The sequence below is a fragment of the Cnephaeus nilssonii genome (genome assembly GCF_951640355.1).
Source record: "Cnephaeus nilssonii genome assembly, chromosome: 2".
NCBI lineage: Eukaryota > Metazoa > Chordata > Mammalia > Chiroptera > Vespertilionidae > Cnephaeus > Cnephaeus nilssonii.
In genome coordinates, this window is record NC_137073.1 from 49,464,406 (window position 1) to 49,484,904 (window position 20,499).

The 20,499-nt window shown below is 42.8% G+C and overlaps 1 protein-coding gene across 1 annotated transcript in view; it reads left to right on the forward strand.

Moving 5' to 3' along the window:
• Nucleotides 1–20,499, forward strand: part of REEP5 (receptor accessory protein 5) — a 33,220-nt gene that overhangs the window by 3,759 nt on the left and 8,962 nt on the right. The window contains exons 3-4 of the mRNA XM_079794820.1: nt 11,875–12,013; nt 20,126–20,294. Of these exons, the coding sequence (XP_079650946.1) occupies nt 11,875–12,013; nt 20,126–20,294 (308 nt within the window). The remainder of the gene's footprint in view (nt 1–11,874; nt 12,014–20,125; nt 20,295–20,499) is intronic.

Consider the following 20,499-nt stretch of genomic DNA (forward strand, 5'->3'; position numbering starts at 1 on the left):
AGCCCAGAAGTCTACCTGGTCTCTTGCTTTGTGAGGGAGTTTCAAGGAGACCTGGGACTGTGTGCACAGAATAAAACATACAGCCTCCCCCCCCACCCCACCCCCAGTCAATAAGCATTCAGGCAACCCGTGTTCCGTTCGTCTACTCGTCTGTTCATTACTTAGCCCATGTGATTGTATCATTGCCAGAAAGAAAGCCCTTGAACATGGTGGTATTAATAGCATCTAAATCAGTGTTACTTCAAGTGTGGTCTGTGATCACCTTCACTTTAACTGTTCTTGTCATTTTCCCTGTGCTCCCTAGCCAGATTTATATTTTAAAAACACAAGTTCATCTATTTAGCCAAAATCAAATGCCAGCCACGAGCCAGGCACTGTGGCGGCACGTTAGATAGGCCCGGGACTAACGTGGATATGCTCTCCACCCTCTGTGAACGAACAGACTACCAGGATAAACCACAATAAAAAGTAAAGTAGTGAGAGAGTATGGTAAGCTCCCCACAGAAAATCAACAGGGAGCCGTGGCAGAGAATAACAGGAAGGACTCCAGTATTTGTCTGAGATCCTATTTGAGTTAAGACCTGAGGAATGAGAAGGGGCCAGCCAAGCGCAGAGGCAGCAGCCTGTGCCAGGCCCCCGGGCAGCGGGCGCTGTGAGAGGAAAGAGCAGTGAGGGACGACCGGAGAGGTGCAGGTGCCACCAGCCCGGCCAGCGGCTGTTACAGGAAGTGTGTGTTTTATTCCAAGTTGTTGTAGGGAGTTTGCATGTTTTCTGGCAGCCGTGGGTGGGTTTTAAATAGGGCGTGAGATGACTGCTGTGACCTCTAGAAGGAATTGACGATCCTGCCAAACTATGTCTAGCCCTTCTTTTGTCACCTTTCAGCGTTTGCTCCTGCTGTTTCCTCTTATTGGGCCATCACAGAGGTGTCCACAGGTTGTGCATCATGGTCAGCATTGGGCCTAGCTGGAGGGTGCAGAAATGACATTTGGAAAAGCTCATTTGGCTTCCTAGCTTTTCTTATGACTCACTGCCTTGGGAAATCTGTGGGTGGGCTCAGGTGCACCTGGCTCCAGGTCAGGGCTTGGCATGTTGGAGCAGGCACACAGCTGACGGCTGGCCAGTGCTCCTGGAGGACAACGTGTTCCTCCAGGTGACCCTCGCTTTCTGTGGACATAACTTCAGCCTGTAATCTTCTACATTTCCAGACTCTTTGGCCACCAGACGTTTCATGAATAGGCAACATGAAATTTAATTCCAGCCGCCTCGTTATCAAGAGCTGTTGACAGAATTACCTTAATCTCCTTACTTTCCTCTATTCCTGATAAGAGAAGGCAGACTACTGGATAATAATAGGAACCTCCATTATTAAGGTAGATTTACCCGCTCCTTTTGCTTAGCTATAATTCACATGAAATCTTTTTTAAGTGAACAATTCAGTCGTTAGTATAGTCATAGAATTTTGAAAGCATCACCACTATCTGATTCCAAAACATTTTCACCTCCCCAAAAGGAAACCCTGCACCAATCAGCAGTCACTTCCCTTTTCTCCTACATCCTAGACACCAGAAACTACCATTTTACTGTCTCTGGATTTGCCTAATTCTGGACATCCTATATAATAAAAGGCTAATAAGCAAATTGACCAAACGGCAGAACGACTGGTTGCTATGATACACACTGACCACCAGGGGGCAGATGCTCAATGCAGAAGCTGCCCCCTGGTGGTCAGTGCACTCAGACAGTGGGAGCGCTCCTCAGCCACAGGCTCATGGTTGGTGAGTGCAATGGCAGTGGCAGGAGCCTCTCCCGCCTCCACAGCAGCACTAAGGATGTCCGACTGCTGGCTTAGGCCTGTGTCAGTCAGACATCCCCTGAGGGCTCCTAGACTGCGAGAGGGCGTGGGCCAGGCTGAGGGACTCCCCCGAGTGCGTGAATTTCATGTACCGGGCCTCTAGTTTCATATAAAGGGAATCATAACATGTGGCTTTTTGTTTCTGATGCAGCCTTGCTTTGAATGGCATTGCACAAACAAGAATCTTCCCGAGGAGCCTCTCAGGAGTGTGTGCTGGGCTCCTCCTTCATACGCAAAGTCTGTTACCTGAGACCTGAGGTAACCCCTCAGGGGCCTTTGAATGTGGGTGCCGGTCTTCTCCCTGCTTTTTTTGTTCAAATGGAATGATGAGGGAAAGTCTAATGACTTCATTTTCTGCTAGAGGCCCAGTGCACTAAATTCGTGGCAGGGGGGCGGGGGTCCCTCAGCCCGACCTGTGCCCTCAGGGAATGTCTGACTGCCGTGCCAGTTTGCTGGACGTGAGGTTGGGGGCAAGCGCTCGCCAATCTCTACGGCTGGTCACCTCCCTCTCGGAGGCAGACGCTCAATGCAGGAGCTGCATTGAGCATCTGCCCCCTGGTGGTCAGTGTGCATCATAATGACTGGTTGTTCTGCTGGTCTTTCTGCTGTTCAGTCAATTTGCATATTAGGGTTTTAGTATATAGGATTTTTATTCCGCAGAGAAGGGAAAGGAGGGCAGTGCTCTTTTTGTCCCAACTCAACAACCTTTTTGTTTAAAATTCTAATAAAAGTCTATTAATTTTCCTCTTTTCATTTTATATTTTTCTTAAGGATCAGGCTGCCACCTTCCTGGGTCTATCAGAGTTGGGCCTTAGAGATCAAACATGTAGTTTGACTCAGTTTTCACATGACCCAGGAACAGAGGTGGAGTATGTTTCCCAAGGTCTCACAGAGGCTAGGTTTGGTCTGGAGCCATCAGTGACGACACAGGAATGTGAAAGCACATTGAGGCATATTTTAGTGCCATGGCTGAAAAATTAAGTATGTGTAGAGTCCAGTGTTTTGATGTGTATGTATAATCTAATGATTGCTCATGCTTTTGCTATCTCATGCCCACTTCAATGATGTGTCACTTTCTCTTCTGTGTGTCCTCACCAGCCCATTTTAATATAGAGAGTGTAACAGCAATTAGCTCTTTGCATGACTCCTGAACACCTGTGCAGCACTTAATTACATAGACGCTTGTGGATCCCTGTTTAAGTGCTTTACAAATATCGCTCATTTAATTCTCATGACAGCCCTACAATGTAAGTACTATGATTATTCCCGTTTTACAGGTGAGGAAACAGAAGGAAGTAATTTGGTTAAGGTCTAACAACAGGTATTTAAACCCAGGAAGTCTGGCTCCAAAGTCCATGTTTTTAACTTTTAATGTTACACCATTTCCCAAGTGGCTCTTTTTATAAAAAAATATATACTTTTTTATTGATTTCAGAGAGGAAGAGAGAGAGAGACATCAATGATGAGAGAGAATCACTGATTGGCTGCTTCCTGCACGCCCCCCAACTGGGGATGGAGCCCGCACCCCGGGCATATGCCCTGACCCGAAATCCAACTGTGACCTCTTGGTTTGTAGGTCAACACTCAATGACTGAGCCAAGCTGACCAGGCACAAGTGGCTCTTGAATGTCCTACAGAGATGTGCCATAGCCTTATGTAGAGATGAAAATTGAACTGTTGATCAGTTTGACACTGCCAATACATTCCTTTCATGCAGTGTATTTTTACTCAAATAAGCTACTGCCATCCCATATCAGCTATCTGCACACACAGTCATTTGCAGTGTTTGGTGAACATGTGTTAGAATATATTAATAACAAGTTCTTTCTCTTGTCTGTGATGTGCATTGATTTACGACAGTTGCAATATGTCAAGTTATTTGCAGGGACCCGCTCTGTTTTACCAGTGCAAGCCCACCTGAAGACAGTACACTGAATTGCATTTCCTGAGGGAAATCAGTCTTGCCTTTAGTTCTGTGTCAGGAGCCAGCAGATCTCAAGAAGTGATGTTTGGGGATGACCATGTGAGGTTAGATCAAAAAGGGAAGGTCGGGAGGGGGAGACTGGAAAAAAACAAACACATACACACACACAAAAAAAACCACTGTCAAAATAACTGCAAGAGTTGTACTAACCAGTAACCACAAAAGCCACAGCATCATCTTAGCTAATGATAAAGTGAGGAAATCCAGGTTAGAAATGGTTGAAATCTACTTATTTAAGACTTGCAATGGCAGACTCCTAAACAGGTTCATTGCCCAGAGGAGGTTTGAGCAGGTTGCCATGTGACTATATGACTGACAGTTCTGCACCACTTTGTGTCTCACAGAAGCAAGTCATCTGAAGCAGAGCTGGGCTTCCCTAATGGTGCTGGAGGATGTGGGTTTGCAGTCTCCTCATTGACTCACTAGCAAGGGGTGTGTTTGTTTTCCTGTGTTTTTTGAGAACTTAAAATTATCTTATGTTTCTTTCCTTTTAACCCATGAGAACTTGGGAGCAGATATATTGTCTTTTTTTGGGGGGGTGGGAGCAGGTATATTTTCTACTAAGCTGTTTGTGTTCCTATTACACTAGCTTTTCTCTCTGCACTGTTTCAGAGCAGAGCAGTGCCTGCCCACACTGCTTTCTTGGGTCGTATGAAGGAAACGCAGATATTCTGGCCAACTGTGCACTTGGATCAAAACTGAAATCTTAAATATTTCAACATTTTACTTTTGTCAGCTTTTTACTGGTTGTGTTTTCACTTAGTGTTATTGCTAATATTGCTATTTTAAGATGGAAAAATGTGGAGGAAAATAAAACATTATTAAAACAACCTGTGCCAGTTTTTTAAATAATTCTAGCCAGCATTTGGTAAAAAATAATGTCTCTTTGCCTGTATCATAGGAAAAAGAAAGTTTTGAGGAGCACATAAGATGAATGATTTAAATTATTCATGATATAGTTTCTGGGCTCTAAGCAGTAGTGGAGGGAGATCCCATTCCTGCTCTGGCATGTTCCTTTTGCACTTTAATGAACTCTTTTTTTCTCTCTTTATGAAAGCCCTGGAGATTTGGTGTGTTTGACCTTCTGAGTTGCCTTCAACACCCTCCCCCCTTTTCTTGTCTTTGAGTTCTTCTCTTTTTCAGGACTGACTTTATATGAGGACTCAGTTTTCAACTTAATGGCCTTATATAGTATTTAAAACAAGTGTCAATACATACTGGGGTATTTTGAGGCATTTAGTGTCTATCAGTAGTAACATTACCAATTTAATTTTGAGGAACAAGCATTCATATAAAATTGCTAGTGAAATTTACTTTTTTGGAGCACCTTATATATAAGTGGGGCTACAGAAACCTCCCCTGACTTCATACTATCACTTGCTCACTCTTCTGATTCCTGGGAGTAGAGCTTATCATCTGTCCCTCTCAGTCACATGGCCACTATATATATCCTGCAGCTTCTGAGACAGGCCAGGTGATCTAGTGAGGATCACTTACCTGTCAGAGGTAACTCTAGACTGCTCTCTGCATCTCGATATGGCCCTCTTTTGTCTGGGGAAGGTCAGTTTAGGTTGTTTTGAATAGGTAGGGTGTTTGAGCTGAAGTTAAGCTTTATGATACCACACTTGACAAAGATAATATCTTCTTTATATATATACTACAGGCCCAGTGCACGATTTCGTTCATGGGTGGGGTCCGGCCGGCCCAGCCCCAATCAGGGTGGATTGGGGCTGGGCCTGTTGGGAGGTGGAGATGGCGAGAGGTTGGCTGGCTGGCCCGCCGAATTGGGGCCCAATCAGGGCCAGGCTGGCTAGGGGAAGGGGCCATGGGCGCTTGGCTGGCGGGCCCCACCCCCAATTGGGGTTAGGGGGCTGATTGGGGGTGGGGCTGGCCATGGGGAGGGGCTGTGGGCGGTGGGCTGGCCGGCCCCACCCCTGAGTGGAATGGGTGGGGGGTGCCAATCAGGGGCCAGTGGCCTGGGGGAGGGGCCACGGGTGGTTGGCTGGCCGGCCCTGCCCCTAATCGGGGTGGGAGGGGCTGATCTTGGGAGGTTGACCAGCCAGCCCCACCCCCTATTGAGGTGGGGTGGCGATCCGGGGTGGGGCTGGCCAGGGGGAGGGGCTGTGGGCCAATCAGGGTAGTGGGGGCCCATCGGGGTGTGGCCAGCCGGGGGGAGGGGCTGTAGGAGGTTGGCTGGCCAGCCCTGTCCCCTATTGAGGTGGGGTGGCAATCAGAGGCAGGACACGGGGGGGGGGGGGGGCTGCAGGCCTATCATGGTGGGGCAGGCTGATCGGGGGTGCAGCTTGCCGGGGCGGGCGGGCGGGGGGGGGGGGGGGGGGGGGGGGGGGGATGTTTGGCCTGCAGGCCCCACTCTTGATCGGGTGGGAGGTGGGAGAGTCCAATCAGGCAGGCCAGCAGGGGGAAGGGGCCGGGAGGTTGGCTACCAGCCCCACCCCCTGATCAGGCTGGTTCGCTGGCCACAGTGGGCATCATAGTGACTGGTTGTTAGGTCGTTATGGCCATTATGGTAGCTGCCTTTTTATATATATATAGATTTTTTAATTGATTTCAGAGAGGAAGGGAGAGGGAGAGAAACATCAATGATGGGAGACAATCATCCATTGGCTGCTTCCTGCATGCCCCCCACTCAGGGGATTGAGCCCGCAACCTGGTCAAGTGCCCTGACCCGGAATCGAACTTTGACCTTTTGGTTCATAGATCGATGCTCAACCAGTGAACCACACCAGCCAGGTAATATATTGTCTTAAATTTTTAAAAATATATTTTTATTGATTTCAGAGAGGAAGGGAGAGGGAGAGATAGAAACATCAATGATGAGAGAGAATCATTGATCGGCTGCCTCCTGCATGCCCCCCACTGGGGATCAAGCCTGCAACCCAAGTATGTGCCCTTGACTGGAATCGAACCTGGGACCCTTCAGTCCTCAGGCCAATGCTCTATCCACTGAGCCAAATGGACCAGGGCTGCTATTTGCCATTTGTGCCAGTAGGATTTGCATCTACTATTGTATTGATTCAGGCATTAACCCCTTTTAACCAATCCCTTTCAGGGCATTCAGTTTTGAGTTATAAAATGTTAGCTTGGAGAAGTCTTGGAGATCGAGCTGTGGGTGTTGTAGCCAACTTTAACAGATTTGGAAATGAGGACCACAAACTGAATTTACTTCACTCTGGTCACAAGACTGTTGAGGCAAAACCAAGTGTCGGTAATAGAGAGGCCTGACCCCCCTGGCTGCTCACTGTCAGCATTCCCACAATTTATATTTGTGACTGAATCTTCGATTTTGTATTAAAAACAAAATGGTGGATAGATGATAAATAATGTCATAGTAATTCAACTAAAATGTTTGACCAGTGAATGCCTACTTTTTTTTTTAGTAATTCACTCTCCATTAGAGATGTTTTACAGACTCATCTTAAAATGTATTTGCCTGTGAATTCAGCTTATTGCATTTTGTGAATTTCATTAAGTTGGTTATTTCATACTATAGGAGAACACTATATTAAAGAGTAGAAGACAGTTGCTATTATTTCAGAAGCACATTTGCCACTGGCTATCTCATGTCTTTTGTGGGGGCGGGTGTTGGGAGGAGGAAGGTTAAGCATGATATAAACAGTACACAAGCAACTTGGTTGTATTGTATATTCTGTTTTCTTTCACTCGTCTCTCTTGCTTGTTGATCCTCTCTCTTGCTTTGCAATGTACCCACTCAACAGTGAAAAACAAGGTAACTGAACTCTCATGGTTTCTGACCTTGTTTTCCATGAAGAAAAAAAATTAGTTGGCATAGTGTTTATGTCTTAAAATATGTGATGCTTTTCCTTCCAGTTTGATGCACTGTATGTGTCAAATAAGATTCACAATAGCAGCCCTAACTGGTTTGGCTCAGTGGATGGAGTGTCGGCCTGCGGACTGAGGGGTCCCAGGTTCGATTCCAGTCGGGGGCATGTGCCTTGGTTGCAGGCACATCCCCAGTAGGAGGTGTGCAGGAGGCAGCTGATTGATATTTCTAACTCTCTATCCTTCTCCCTTCCTCTCTGTAAAAAATCAATAAAATACATTAAAAAAAAAAAGATTCACAATAGCAGAGTCCTAAACAGAGGTACCGGGAGGTAGGGAAACTATTACGAGCTATGAGGCATTTCTACTTCAAATTCTCTTGATAAAAACAGCCCAAAGCAGTCCCGTACGTAGTGGGCACTGTAGATGGTCAAATTACATGTCCGCTGTATCAGAAAGGATTATCAACATAGTTCATATTCAAGCATCAAAGGATCTACCTTGAACTCTGGACTATTTGTTATTAAACCACAAGCAGTTTCCTTTCTGTTCTTTATGAGCAGCACATCTCAAAGCTTTTTTTTATTGGTATAGGTTTTTACTAACTGCATTATTTATTTTATTATTATTATTATTATTTTTAAATATATCTTTATTGATTTCAGAGAGGAAGGGAGAGGGAAAGAGAGATAGAAACATCAATGATGAGAGAGAATCATTGATTGGCTGCCTCCTGCACGTCCCCTAATGGGGATCAAGCCCGCAACCCAGGCATGTGCCTTTGACCGGAATCGAACCTGGGACCCTTCAGTCCGCAGGCTGATGCTCTATCCACTGAGCCAAACCAGCTAGGGCTATTTATTTTATTATTTAGTAGAGGCCCAGTGCACGCGTGCACTGGTAGGATCCCTAGTGGATGCCGGCTGCCAGCTGGGGCCCCACCCCCTGGTCGAACTCCCTGACAATTCCCGGTCGAGGGGACAATTTGCATACTACATTTTTATTATATAGGATTATATCATTTGTAATATAGGACATAGAATGAAACTAGTAAAACTTCTCAGTGAACTTTTCAGATTTGCCATCCATCTTATACTTACCCTTCACTGCATATGTATGTGTGTATAATACATAAATATTAATAGTTACGCAGTATATACTCCATTCTAATGTAGGAAATTGACATTTTTCAATTTAATGACATTAATGAAAGTATCGAAATACCCAATAACTAGAGATAACCTTTGGGTCTGAAAGAGTTAAAACAGTGTCAAAAATGCTTAATTTATAACTTCATTGAAATATGAAAATGTAACATCCATCCCAGTGATACAACTTAACTGAAGTTGTCATCGATGGAAGAAGAAAATATCAATAATTGAAACTATAACAGGAATATCTCGAAAACATAGAAAATGTGGTTTTCCCCTCATATCTGCTTTTCTACTTGCTAGTTTTAGTTTCTTCCTTTTTTAAAAAATATATTTTTATTGATTTTTTACAGAGAGGAAGGGAGAGGGACAGAGAGTTAGAAACATTGATCAGCTGCCTCCTGCACACCTCCTACTGGAGATGTGCCCGCAACCAACGTACATGCCCTTGACTGGAATCGAACCTGGGACCCTTCAGTCTGCAGGCCGACGCTCTATCCACCGAGCCAAACCGGTTAGGGCTAGTTTTAGTTTCTTAATGATATAACAGAATATTTATAATACAAATATTAGCTAAAAGTTGGGTAGTATATAATTTTTTGTATTTGTTAATTGCTTAAACTTCTGAATGCTATTACATGTTAATAAACATGGACTTCGTGTTTACTGCTATCCTTTGGCCGCACTTGGCTCCTGCCCTTGCTGTTAGAAAACAGCAGCAAAGGTGTGAACAATAGATGGGCCAGTGAGGGTGGAGGCAGCTGCACCAGTCACAGGGCCGAGTGTTCTGGATGCAGGCTGGCCAGTGGGTCATGGACATATCAGTTCCAGTTCAATACCAATGTAAGAATTTTGGCCAGCCACCATTGCAGCGTGTGCCTGAAAAACGTTTTCAGCAGTGTCAATTTGTTCCCATTGACCTGCCAGTAGGATTTTTGGAATTTCAGCTAACTCTTTACTTTCTGTAGCATTTGGGATTTGGAGAGTGAGGCATAATTAAAATCCACGGGTAATTCTCTAATCTCCTTTTAGCCTACTAACAATGGTATTAATCCTTTATCAGCTCTGCTTAGCTGGAAAGACTGGAGTGTTCTTACCACTCTAATTTCTTTTTAGTCTATGGCCTCTTGATGATAATAAATTATTACCATACTAGAGGCCTCGTACATGAAATTTGTGCACTAGTGGTGGTGGGATGGGTCCCTCAGCCCGGCCTGCACCCTTTCGCAGTCCGGGACCCCTCCGCGGACATCCCTCTCACAGTCCTGGGCTCTTACAGTCCAGGACCCCTCGCTCTTTACCGCCTGCCTGCAGTGGAGGCGGGAGAGGCTCCCACCACCACCACCGCCGCTGCGCTTGCGATCCATCAGCCCTGCTTCTGGCTGAGCAGCGCCCCCCCTGTGGGAGCGCACTGACCACCAGGGGGCAGCTCCTGCATTGAGCATCTGCCCCCTGGTGGTCAGTGCGTGTCATAGCGACCGGTTGTTCCACTGGTCATTCTGCTGTTCGGTTGATTTGTGTATTAGGGTTTTATTATATAGAATTGTAATTATTACTAAGGTAATATTTAGTGATGCTTACTCTGTTCCAGTCATTTTTTTCTAAGTGCATTACATGTATTAACCACTTTAGTCTTCATAACAACATGATGAGTTTTCTCATCCCTAGTTGAAAAAATGAGGAAACTGAAGCCCAGAATAACTTTCCCAAGATCATATACCTAGTAAGTGGTAGAACCAGAATACAAAACTGCAAGCTAAGGATGGTGAAATGATATAAAGCCAGATGAGCATTGGGAAGAAATGGAGGAAAAAGTCTGGCTATTTCATAGTTCAGTATAGTTAATTTTTTTTTATATAGTTTCCTTTAACTAGAAAATTAGGATGAATTCGTTTCATGGGATGGGCTTATGGCCCTTCTCTCTGTGTGCTTTTATGTGAATGTGTGTGTGTATTAAAGGCCTTTCTTTGGATGTTCTAAAACACAACAGATTGTGTCTGATCATTGTTAGAGAAGTTTATTTGTAAAAAAAAAACAACCATGAGCTGATTCCTCAAGAGAGAAATTAAGGAATGTGTCTGATGTTCACTTTAGTGTTTGTTTTTAACAAAGCCCTAAAGAGTGACCTAATCCCATAGGAGGAAGTAGTTACAGTAAGTCTGGTGCTCTTTTTTTCCCCCAAATAGAAATCTTTTTCCTTCCTTTGGTTATAAAAAATAGTATATGCTCATTGCAAAGACAGTAAAAAAAACAAAAACACACACTAAAATTCTGTAATTCCAGTATTCAGAAATAGCTGTAACAATTTTTGGCCACCATTCTTAATCGGTAAACATACACAGACTTTTATTCCTCAAAGCACTGTACTTGAATTGTTAGGGTAGCTTTTCTGTTTTTGAATCTGGATCTTGACTAATTTCTTAAAAATAATGATAGAATAGAATTTAAACTATTGGATAGTTTCATGAAATGTTTAGCAGTTTATGTGTGGATATGTGTGTTTACTTACTCATGACTGCTTTAGTTCCCAAAATTAAGGCCTTAAGTGAAATGTAACTGTGCATCCCCTCTGCCCAGGATATATGTATAAGAAATAAAATTTTATCACACTAATGACTTTAAAAACCCTCTTAGATATAAATAGATAAACCACACTCAGATAAAGCACAGAAGAGAAAACTCGTATTCACCCACGATATACCTCAGTTATTAAAAGTACACGAGAACTCTGTTATTATGAGAGAATTTTTGGTTGCAGGAACCCCCTGGGAGTGGGAATTACTCGGGTTCCCAGTCATGGGCAATGTCTCCTGGGGCCTGGGTGGAGGCTGAGCAGGGTGGAGACCAGGGCTCAGCTGATAACTGGTTTCTCCGGTGACCAAAACACTGGGACAAATAGTCACGACTTGTCCTGAGCTCCACATTGCTTCCTGTCTTTTATGTTGTGCTCTTGTGTCTAGTGACACAGTGGATACATTTGCCTGTATTTCTCAGTTGGTGGTGGAGGGCAGGCTGTGGAAATATGTTTGAAAATGTTTCATTGAGATCTTACTACATGATATACTTGCTTTTATATTGCCTTTCAGAATTAAAGCCATAGAGAGTCCCAACAAAGAAGATGATACCCAGTGGCTGACCTACTGGGTAGTGTATGGTGTGTTCAGCATCGCCGAATTCTTCTCTGACCTCTTCCTGTCCTGGTTCCCCTTCTACTACATGCTAAAGGTACGTGGGCAGTTCCCTACACTGCTCTGTCTCCTTCCATATATGTACTTGATTTGCCCCCTATCCTAAAAGAAGCTCCATCTCAGGACCTGTAAACAAGAATAGGAACAAATAAATGCCTGAACATTAGACATCTGTGGCTCTGCCTCGGATCCTATGAACAGAACAGGAAGACAGGATTCAACACGTCTAATATTTTTTGCATACTGTCTTGGAAACAGCCATAGCAATTGTGTGTTTAAGATGAAGGTGATAGTAAAACTTGGAAATACTATGACATATCACAAACACTGCTGCTCGCCAAGATGCTATCTGCATGCAGTGTTGTCTATGTTTAATGTGAAAGCATTGCAAATTTTCGCAGGCGATAGATTAGTCCCAGTGGTGAGCATATTCCAGGGAGGAGTCGTGATTTGTGGAAGAAGAAATATTTTTTTCTTATGTAGGTTTGGAGAAAGAAGATGGGAAATGGGCTCTCTGCGGAAATCATTTTAAGGATGTTGGCGGGCACCCTAGTTGGGGTCAGCCCTGACAGCACCTGTGTTGGGCTGAGGATACCCAGCGTGTGGGGAAAGGAGTGGAAGTTGAAACTCGTTCCCATGGGACCTGTATCCACTCCAGATTTGCACCAGAGGTGAATGAGAAAGAAAGAGCTCATGCGTTTTAATAGCTAGAGTGGTTCTTTCTCCCTACATGGGACGAGCTATCTTCTGTTGATCCTTAAGTGTCTTCCATGGCGGAAGCCCTGCTCCCTGTCAGTTGGGTAGGTTGTAACTAGTCTGTTCTCAGCCAGGCTTCCCACACGAGAGGGTATGTGCCAGCCCCTATGAAGTCTGTGCTCTCTTCTTTCCCCTCAGACCCCTAAGCACTTGTTTTAATAAAAGCTGCACGTCACACAGTTTAAAGGTTCAAATAGTTCTGTCAGAGAGTTGAAGAACAGCGGTTCTGCCTCCTCTGCCCCCTGTATTGCTTCTTGAAAAGCAACCCTGTCCCTTCATTTATGGCAGACTATCTTGCCATTTAACTCTGTCTCTAAGTAATCTTTTTAAAAAATGAATATTTACTGATTTCAGAGAGGAAGGGAGAGGGAGAGAGAGATAGAAACATCAATAATGAGAGGGAATCATTGGTCGGCTGCCTTCTGCACATCCCCCACTGGAGATTGAGCCTGCAACCCGGGCCTATGCCTCACTGGGAATCGAACCATTACTTTCTGGTTCATAGGTCAATGCTCAACCACTGAGTCACACCAGCCAGGTTAAATAATATGCTTGTTCAGCCCCCTTTTAACCTTTCTATTTTTCACATAGCTCTGGATTCACCCTTTCCTCCCTTGTCCCCCACACACATGCAGCCTCCCTTGTCCCCATCTTCCTCGGGCGTCTGTATCATAATTGTGGGTAGGTAGACATTCACCCTCACTTTATTATGACTTTGTAAAAACTATTTAGGGCCATCTAGTGTACAGAAGGGTTTAAAAATAAATGTAAAATCCCTTTTCCCCTGATTATGAAAAGAGCATATGTTCATTTCTTTATTCAGCAGTTATTTATTTAGAACCTCTATGTGCCAGAATCTGTTCTAGGTTTGGGGGAAACTTTGGTGAATAAAACAAAAGTATCTGCCATCTCACTGCTTACAGTCAGTTGTGTGTGTGTGTAGAAGGAGCATGTTTTAGATGAGGCACAAAAAAGCATTTGAAACCCTACCACTATTAACATCTTAGGGTAGTCTTCCTATTTATTTTAATGTGCAAATATATTGGTCTATGACATAAATACACACAGAACTGTGCATATTATTGTCATAACCATATATGTATTGCTGAGACATATATGATATATAATTCTATATCTCACTTTTTTCAGTTAATACAATACTCTGAGTATTTTCTCTTGTTATTCAATATTCAATGGATAGCTGACTATTCATTATAGACAATAATTTACCCAGTCCCCAATGGAAAGACATTTAAGTGTGCTTTGCTGTTATAATTAATGCTGAAATGAATGTCTGCACCTCATCTTTACTGTCATTAATATCATTTTCGAGATTAATTTTTAAAACAAGGTTGAAAAACTCTGTCAAGTTTAAGTCTGATCCAGACTGTCACCTGAACTGTTTCACCCATTGACAGAAAGCATAACGTTTGTCCTGTCAACTTTGTAGGAGGCAAAAAAGATGGAGCAGTCTTCCCCTCGGCATGTTCTCTTCGAGCTTTTGTTTGTGCCCTCTGAGCAGCCGTATAACCCAGCGCATCACTGTTGCTGGGATCACCGTGCAAAGGCTTCCTGAGATGTAGATTCCTGGTGAAGTGATTGAGTATATCAGGAGGCCAGTGTTGAAATATGTCTTTTTCTGACGGTAGCTCTCAGTTCTGACCAGGCTAGTCCCAAACTGTGCATATTAAGCATATCCCTACCTTGGAATTAAAACTCTTCTAGGGAAACATTGGATGGTGACACCGTTAGAATCACAGACAGAGTGATCTGTCCTACTGTAATTGGTAATGAAGGGATTCTGTGTCGGTGCTGATAGTGCCAAGAGTCCCGTTAAGAAAGCACGGACTCTGAACCACAGTGAGAGTGGGCTGGTGCTCGCGCTTGGGCGTATCGGGAGCTGGCCCTCCGGACAGCTTGACTAAAAGGATGGCCAGGCCGTGTAGCTCAGGGGATCCTGGGCTGTGGCATAGTTACACAGATTAAGAAAAGGGAGTTATAAAAGCTGGTGGCTGAATATCACCACCTTGAGAATTGAACAGTAATTAACTTTATTTTTAATACAAGGAAGTTATTCTACTTGAGAGCTGGAAAATGCTAAGGATGTAGGTAGAGAGTAGTAATTATGTTTCTGTCTCAAGAGGGTGCGGAAAAGAACTAAATTAACAGTCTGGAGTATAGCCCATAAAGTAATGATGTTGGAGAGGTGCAGACATATAGATACTTGGCTCCGGCCCTGTCTGGTAGTCTTGCCTTAATTCATCCAGAAAAGATGGATGAAGCAGCTTTTCTGGACTGCTGAAGGGTTGATATCTACATAGATAGATAATATTTCAGAGATTTTCAACAACAGTATGAACTATAGGACTTGGTGATGCTACTATTATCTTATATACTTTCCTCAAGTACATGAATTTGGGACTTTGCTAGAATCCTGCAGAGAAAATTAACTCAGAGCGGTTGATTTTCCTAAAGTCATAAAGTAGATATCAACTCTCCTGATTCTTAATCCAGTGAGGTATTTCCACTTCACATTGATCCCCAGGGTTATAATATGGGCGCCTGTCTCCACATCAGTAACCCATTCCTGAAAATCAGATAGTCTATGTAGGAAAACCAGCCAGGAGACTATTTCTTGCAATTTTAAATGGTAAGAATTAAAATGTATTAATGTCAATGTAAACTCCATAACAGTTTTCTAAATATTAACAAAACACAGAAAGCACTCCTATATAAGTAACAAATATCATACTAGGATGTTAGATGCTAAAAACAACACTCTCCAAATACAGATGCTTCTCTACTTTTGATGGGGTCACGTCCCGATAAACCCACTGCAAGTGGAAAATATTGTTAGTTGAAATGCATTTAATACACCTAACCTACCGAACATCATAGCTGAGCCTATCTGGTTTCTACTGAATGAATGTTGTGTTCTTGCACCATGATAAAGTAGAAAAATCGTTAAGTCAGATCGATAAATCAGGGACAGACCATCTGTAGTTAATCTAGTTGGTAAGAAACTATTCCTTTGTGTGCAGTAGTACATGGTACATCCCCTTGGATAACTCTGCATACTCTTCAAAATGCCTACATGGAATTCTGATGTTCTGTCGAGAATGTAACTTTTCCTCCACGTCATTTTGTTTAAATTGTTGCATTGAGTCTTGGATATGTATGCATTACCTATATAAGCAACCAATGGACAACACTGTATGAATGGATATTAAAAACCAAAGGTCTTCCACCGAGAAATGTTAACTAGAGAGATGGTCTGCAGGCTCTCTCTGCCTGTAATTAACCAGGCTCTGAGCAGAGGACAAGAAAGGGAAAGCCAGTCACTTAGTTCTCCATTTTGGGTTAGTGCAGTGTGTGGTTTAGAAAACATCGAATTCACTAGGAGAGCTGGCGAAGCCCAGGGGTGCTGGTGCTGGGAAAACGAACAGTAACCCTGAAAGTGCCCGCACCTGCCGAGCCCCGAGGCCCCGAGGCGTGCTGCAAGGAGTTGGCCTTCCGTGCTTGGGCCTGTAGCAGAAGGCCTGCTCGGCCTGTGTGTGCGGTCTCACTGGAGTCCGGGTGGTGGCATACACATGTGCAGTGAGGCTCTGAGATGGCCAGGATGAACCTTTGCCCTTCCCCTTCCTGCTGCCATGCGTCCCCCTCTTGCTTTCCCAGCTCTGAGCTCCACGTTTCCTGGTGCTGTGCTCAGTAAACTAGTTTTGGAGCCTGTCATGCATCAGGAAGGAGAGTGAAGTGGGGGGTGGGGACTGTTATAAAATCATAACTTGGAGATTACGGCAGTGAATTGTGCTTTGGTTGAGTACTTTGATGTGGAAAGCAGGTTGTATCATCCCTCTGGTCCAGAAATTCTCAACCTTTGGGGAATATATGGAGGAAATTTTGTTTGCAGCTGTTATAGTCATGGATTCTACTTATGAGTATTTTATGTTTTTTTCCTAGTATAATTTGGCTTAAAGATTTACATATTGAAATATATATTGTTTTATTATAAATTACTTTCACTGTATTTTTTCTTTTTATCGCAGTTAGAGTACAGTAGTTTCCCCCATTTTAGCTGCAGCTTCAGTTACTAGCAGTCAGCTGTGGTCCAAAAATATTAAATGGAAAATTCTAGAATAAGCAATTTATAAGTTTTAAATTACACGCCATTCTGAGTAGCGTGATGAAATCTCCCACCATCCTTCAGTGTCCTGCCTGAGATGTGAATCATCCCATTGTGCAGCGGATTCACGCTGTGTATGCTACCCGCCTGTTACTCACTTAGCAGCCGGCTCAGTTATCAGGTCAACTGTCCTAGGAAGGCTTGTGTTCAAGTAACCTTTATTTTACTTAATAATGGCCCCAAAGCCATTCACATCGTTTTTATTACAGTAAATTGTTGTAATTGTTTTATTTTATTACTAGTTATTGTTGTTTATCTCTTACTGTGCCCAATTCATAAATTAAACTTTATCAAAGGTATGTATGTCTGTAGGGAAAAACATGGTGTATACAGGGTTCGGTGTTGTCCACAGTTTCAGGCATCCACTGGGGGTTTGGAACATATCCCCCTCAGATAAGGAAAGATTATTATACTAGCTTGATTTTTTTGGGTAATGATGTATGTAATTACTTTGAATTTCATTTCAGGTAGAAAAGAAGAGTTATCACTTAATTGTTTAAAAAGGGTGTATGTTGGTTCTGGGACTTGATCCTACCTCACTTAAAGCTAATAAGTTAGCTGTACTGTTTCATAGATGTTGGTAGAAGACACAGTAACCTTGGGACTGTCACAAAGTTCCTACTGTGCCAAGTGCTCCAAATTTTCTTATTTTCTACAAAATCTTTATGAGGTAGATTTAAAATTTTTTCCATTAACTGTTTTATTGAATTAAAAATAAACTTAAGGAATTAAATGACGTGCACAAGGTTTGCCAGGCTGGTAAGTGGCAGAACCCAGTTTCTCTGAGCCCGTTCTCTATTCTCTATATAATAGAGAATATCTAATTCTCTTAGAATCCCTGTTTGTTGGGTAAAGAAATATATATATATATATCTTTAAATCAAGATTTTAAATTTTGTGTTCTTACTGATTTCTAGTGTGTTTGATATATAACTCTGATGGAAGTGTTAAAATCTATGATTGTGGATTTTATATTTCAGATCTATATATGAAGCTATATGTAGCTATATATAATTATAAATTACATAACTATACAAATAAGAATTATCTATAATAATAAAAGCATAATATGCTAATTAGACCGGACGTCCTTCTGGACGAAGCCAGGGCTGCAAGGGAAGCCCGGGTCCCAGGTGCCAGAGGGAAGCCGGGGCCGGCAGTCAGGAGAAGGAAGGCCTACTCTTGCACGACTTTCATGCATTGGGCCTCTAGTATAATTATAAAGTTATTAAGATATATACAAAGCTATATATAGTTCACATATGTATCAAAAACATATAGGTTCAGATGAATCTTCTTGGTCAGTGTTTTCCTTTATGACTATTTGCTTATTTTGCCTTAAGTAATGTATATGTACTATTACTATATAAGCTCTTTGGGAGTTGGTGTTTAATACAAATAAAAAGATGATGATCCCTTTAAGTGTTCTTTTTAAAAAATGTTTTTTAAATTGATATTTAGAGAGAAATGGAGGAAGAGAGATAGAAGCATTGATGAGAAACATCATCAGATCAGCTGCCTCCTGCATGCCCCCTACTGGGGAGCAACCCAGGCATATGCCCTGCCTGGGAATCAAATTGGTGACCTCTTGGTTCATGGGTTGATGTTCAACTACTGAGCCACACCAGCCGGGCCCTTTACGTTTTTAAAATTGGTTTGGTGTTAGGTGTGTTTCTTATAAGAAGCATATAACTATAGTTTGTTTTTCATAATCCAATCTGGTAACACATCTTTTGAAAGCTTTCCCCCTGCTTTTGTGTCTGTAAAGGTTCTAATCATGAGTGCCTTTTCCCCCAGAGTAATCTGTTGAGAAGCTGCATTTTATTTATTTTGAGGGTAATAGAACTTCAGTATATAATACAAAATTCTTAGAGCCAACGTGGTACTGATCAAGCGAGCTTTAGGGCACAAATATGTGCATTTTAAGTTCAAAATATTATCTTAGAAAAGCAGTGCAGCTTCTTGATTATTTGAATACATTCTTCGGTTTGGAATAACAAGGACTAAGGCTAAAGAGTTAAGTTTGTGGCTTAAGAAGTTGAAGGGTAGTTACATTAAGGAGAAGTTGTAAAAAATACAGATCTGGAATCTCAGGAAATTAGTTCTGTTTTTTATAGTCACCTAGGCTGGGTGTTAGACTCTTAGACGAAAAGAACCCGGAATGTTTGCAGTTCATTAAACTTTCTAAGGGAATGAGCATATCACTGTGGATATTCTCATTTTTGCTTATTATCTTACAGAGGAATAAACTGCTTGGTCAACTTGAAGTGCTGAGTTTTTATCATTTGAATAAACAGTAAAATTATTTTGGATATAAATTTAGTTTGACAATTCTTGTTTTTTAAGTTTTTAGGGCAGAAATATTATCAATTTCTTTTTCTTTTTTTTATCTTAATGGCAAAGTGAGCCATAAAGAGTTAGGAATAATATCTACATTCAGGATAAAAGAAGAGAAACACTTGACTGTAAAGATTACTTGAAGGCTAAAATCTACTAAAAACTGAGATTCCACTCTGGGAAGTTTTCAACAATGGCCAGGGTATATTTCCTATAACAGGATTAAGAAATGTGACAAACTTACCAACATAAGCCTACTGAGAACAAGCCTCATAGGTATTAGGCTTATCCATACAGGGCTTTCCACATGCAGATAAGTACTGTGTGTTTTTTAAAAAATATATTTTATTGATTTTTTTACAGAGAGGAAGAGAGAGGGATAGAGAGTTAGAAACATCGATGAGAGAGAAACATTGATCAGCTGCCTCCTGCACACCCCCTACTGGGGATGTGCCCACAACCAAGGTACATGCCCTTGACCGGAATTGAACCTGGGACCTTTCAGTCCGCAGGCCGATGCTCTATCCACTGAGCCAGACCAGTTTCGGCAGTACTGTGTTTTTAAAATTGATTTTGAAGAGTTATAATTAATAAAAGCTTTTGTAACTAAAAAGTGGTCCACGTTAGGAAGGAAGTGAAGCTGCTGGACTTGATGTGTGTGACCTTTCTTTTTCAGTCTCAGCTTTTCCTCACTAGCCCATTATCTGGCACATTTTTCCATCTAAGAAAAGCCCACCGGTAGCTTGCAGAAAACTCTGGAAATGCTGTTGGAGAAAATAGCAGAGGCAGTGCCATCCCCAGCGTAGCGGAGGGCAGTGTGTTGTCGGGTGCCCACTCCCCTCCTGTTACCATGCTGACTCTCATTCTGTGCAGTGCGGCTTCCTGTTGTGGTGCATGGCCCCGAGCCCTTCCAACGGGGCGGAACTGCTCTACAGGCGCATCATCCGTCCTATCTTCCTAAAGCACGAGTCCCAGGTAGACAATGTGGTGAACGACTTGAAGGACAAAGCCAAAGAGACTGCAGATGCCATCGCGAAAGAAGGTGAGACTGGGGGACAGTGTGGTGCAGCATGTGAGAGGGGAGGTGATATACTGGGCTCAAGCAATGGTCTTCCTGGCCTTCTTGTCTTTCCTCAGCCAAATACCAAGGTCACTCGGGAATTTCTCTACCAAGACTTTGCCTCTTGTCCTTTACTTTTCCCAAGATTCTTCCTCCATGCCACGTTTAATACACCATTTAGTCAGCA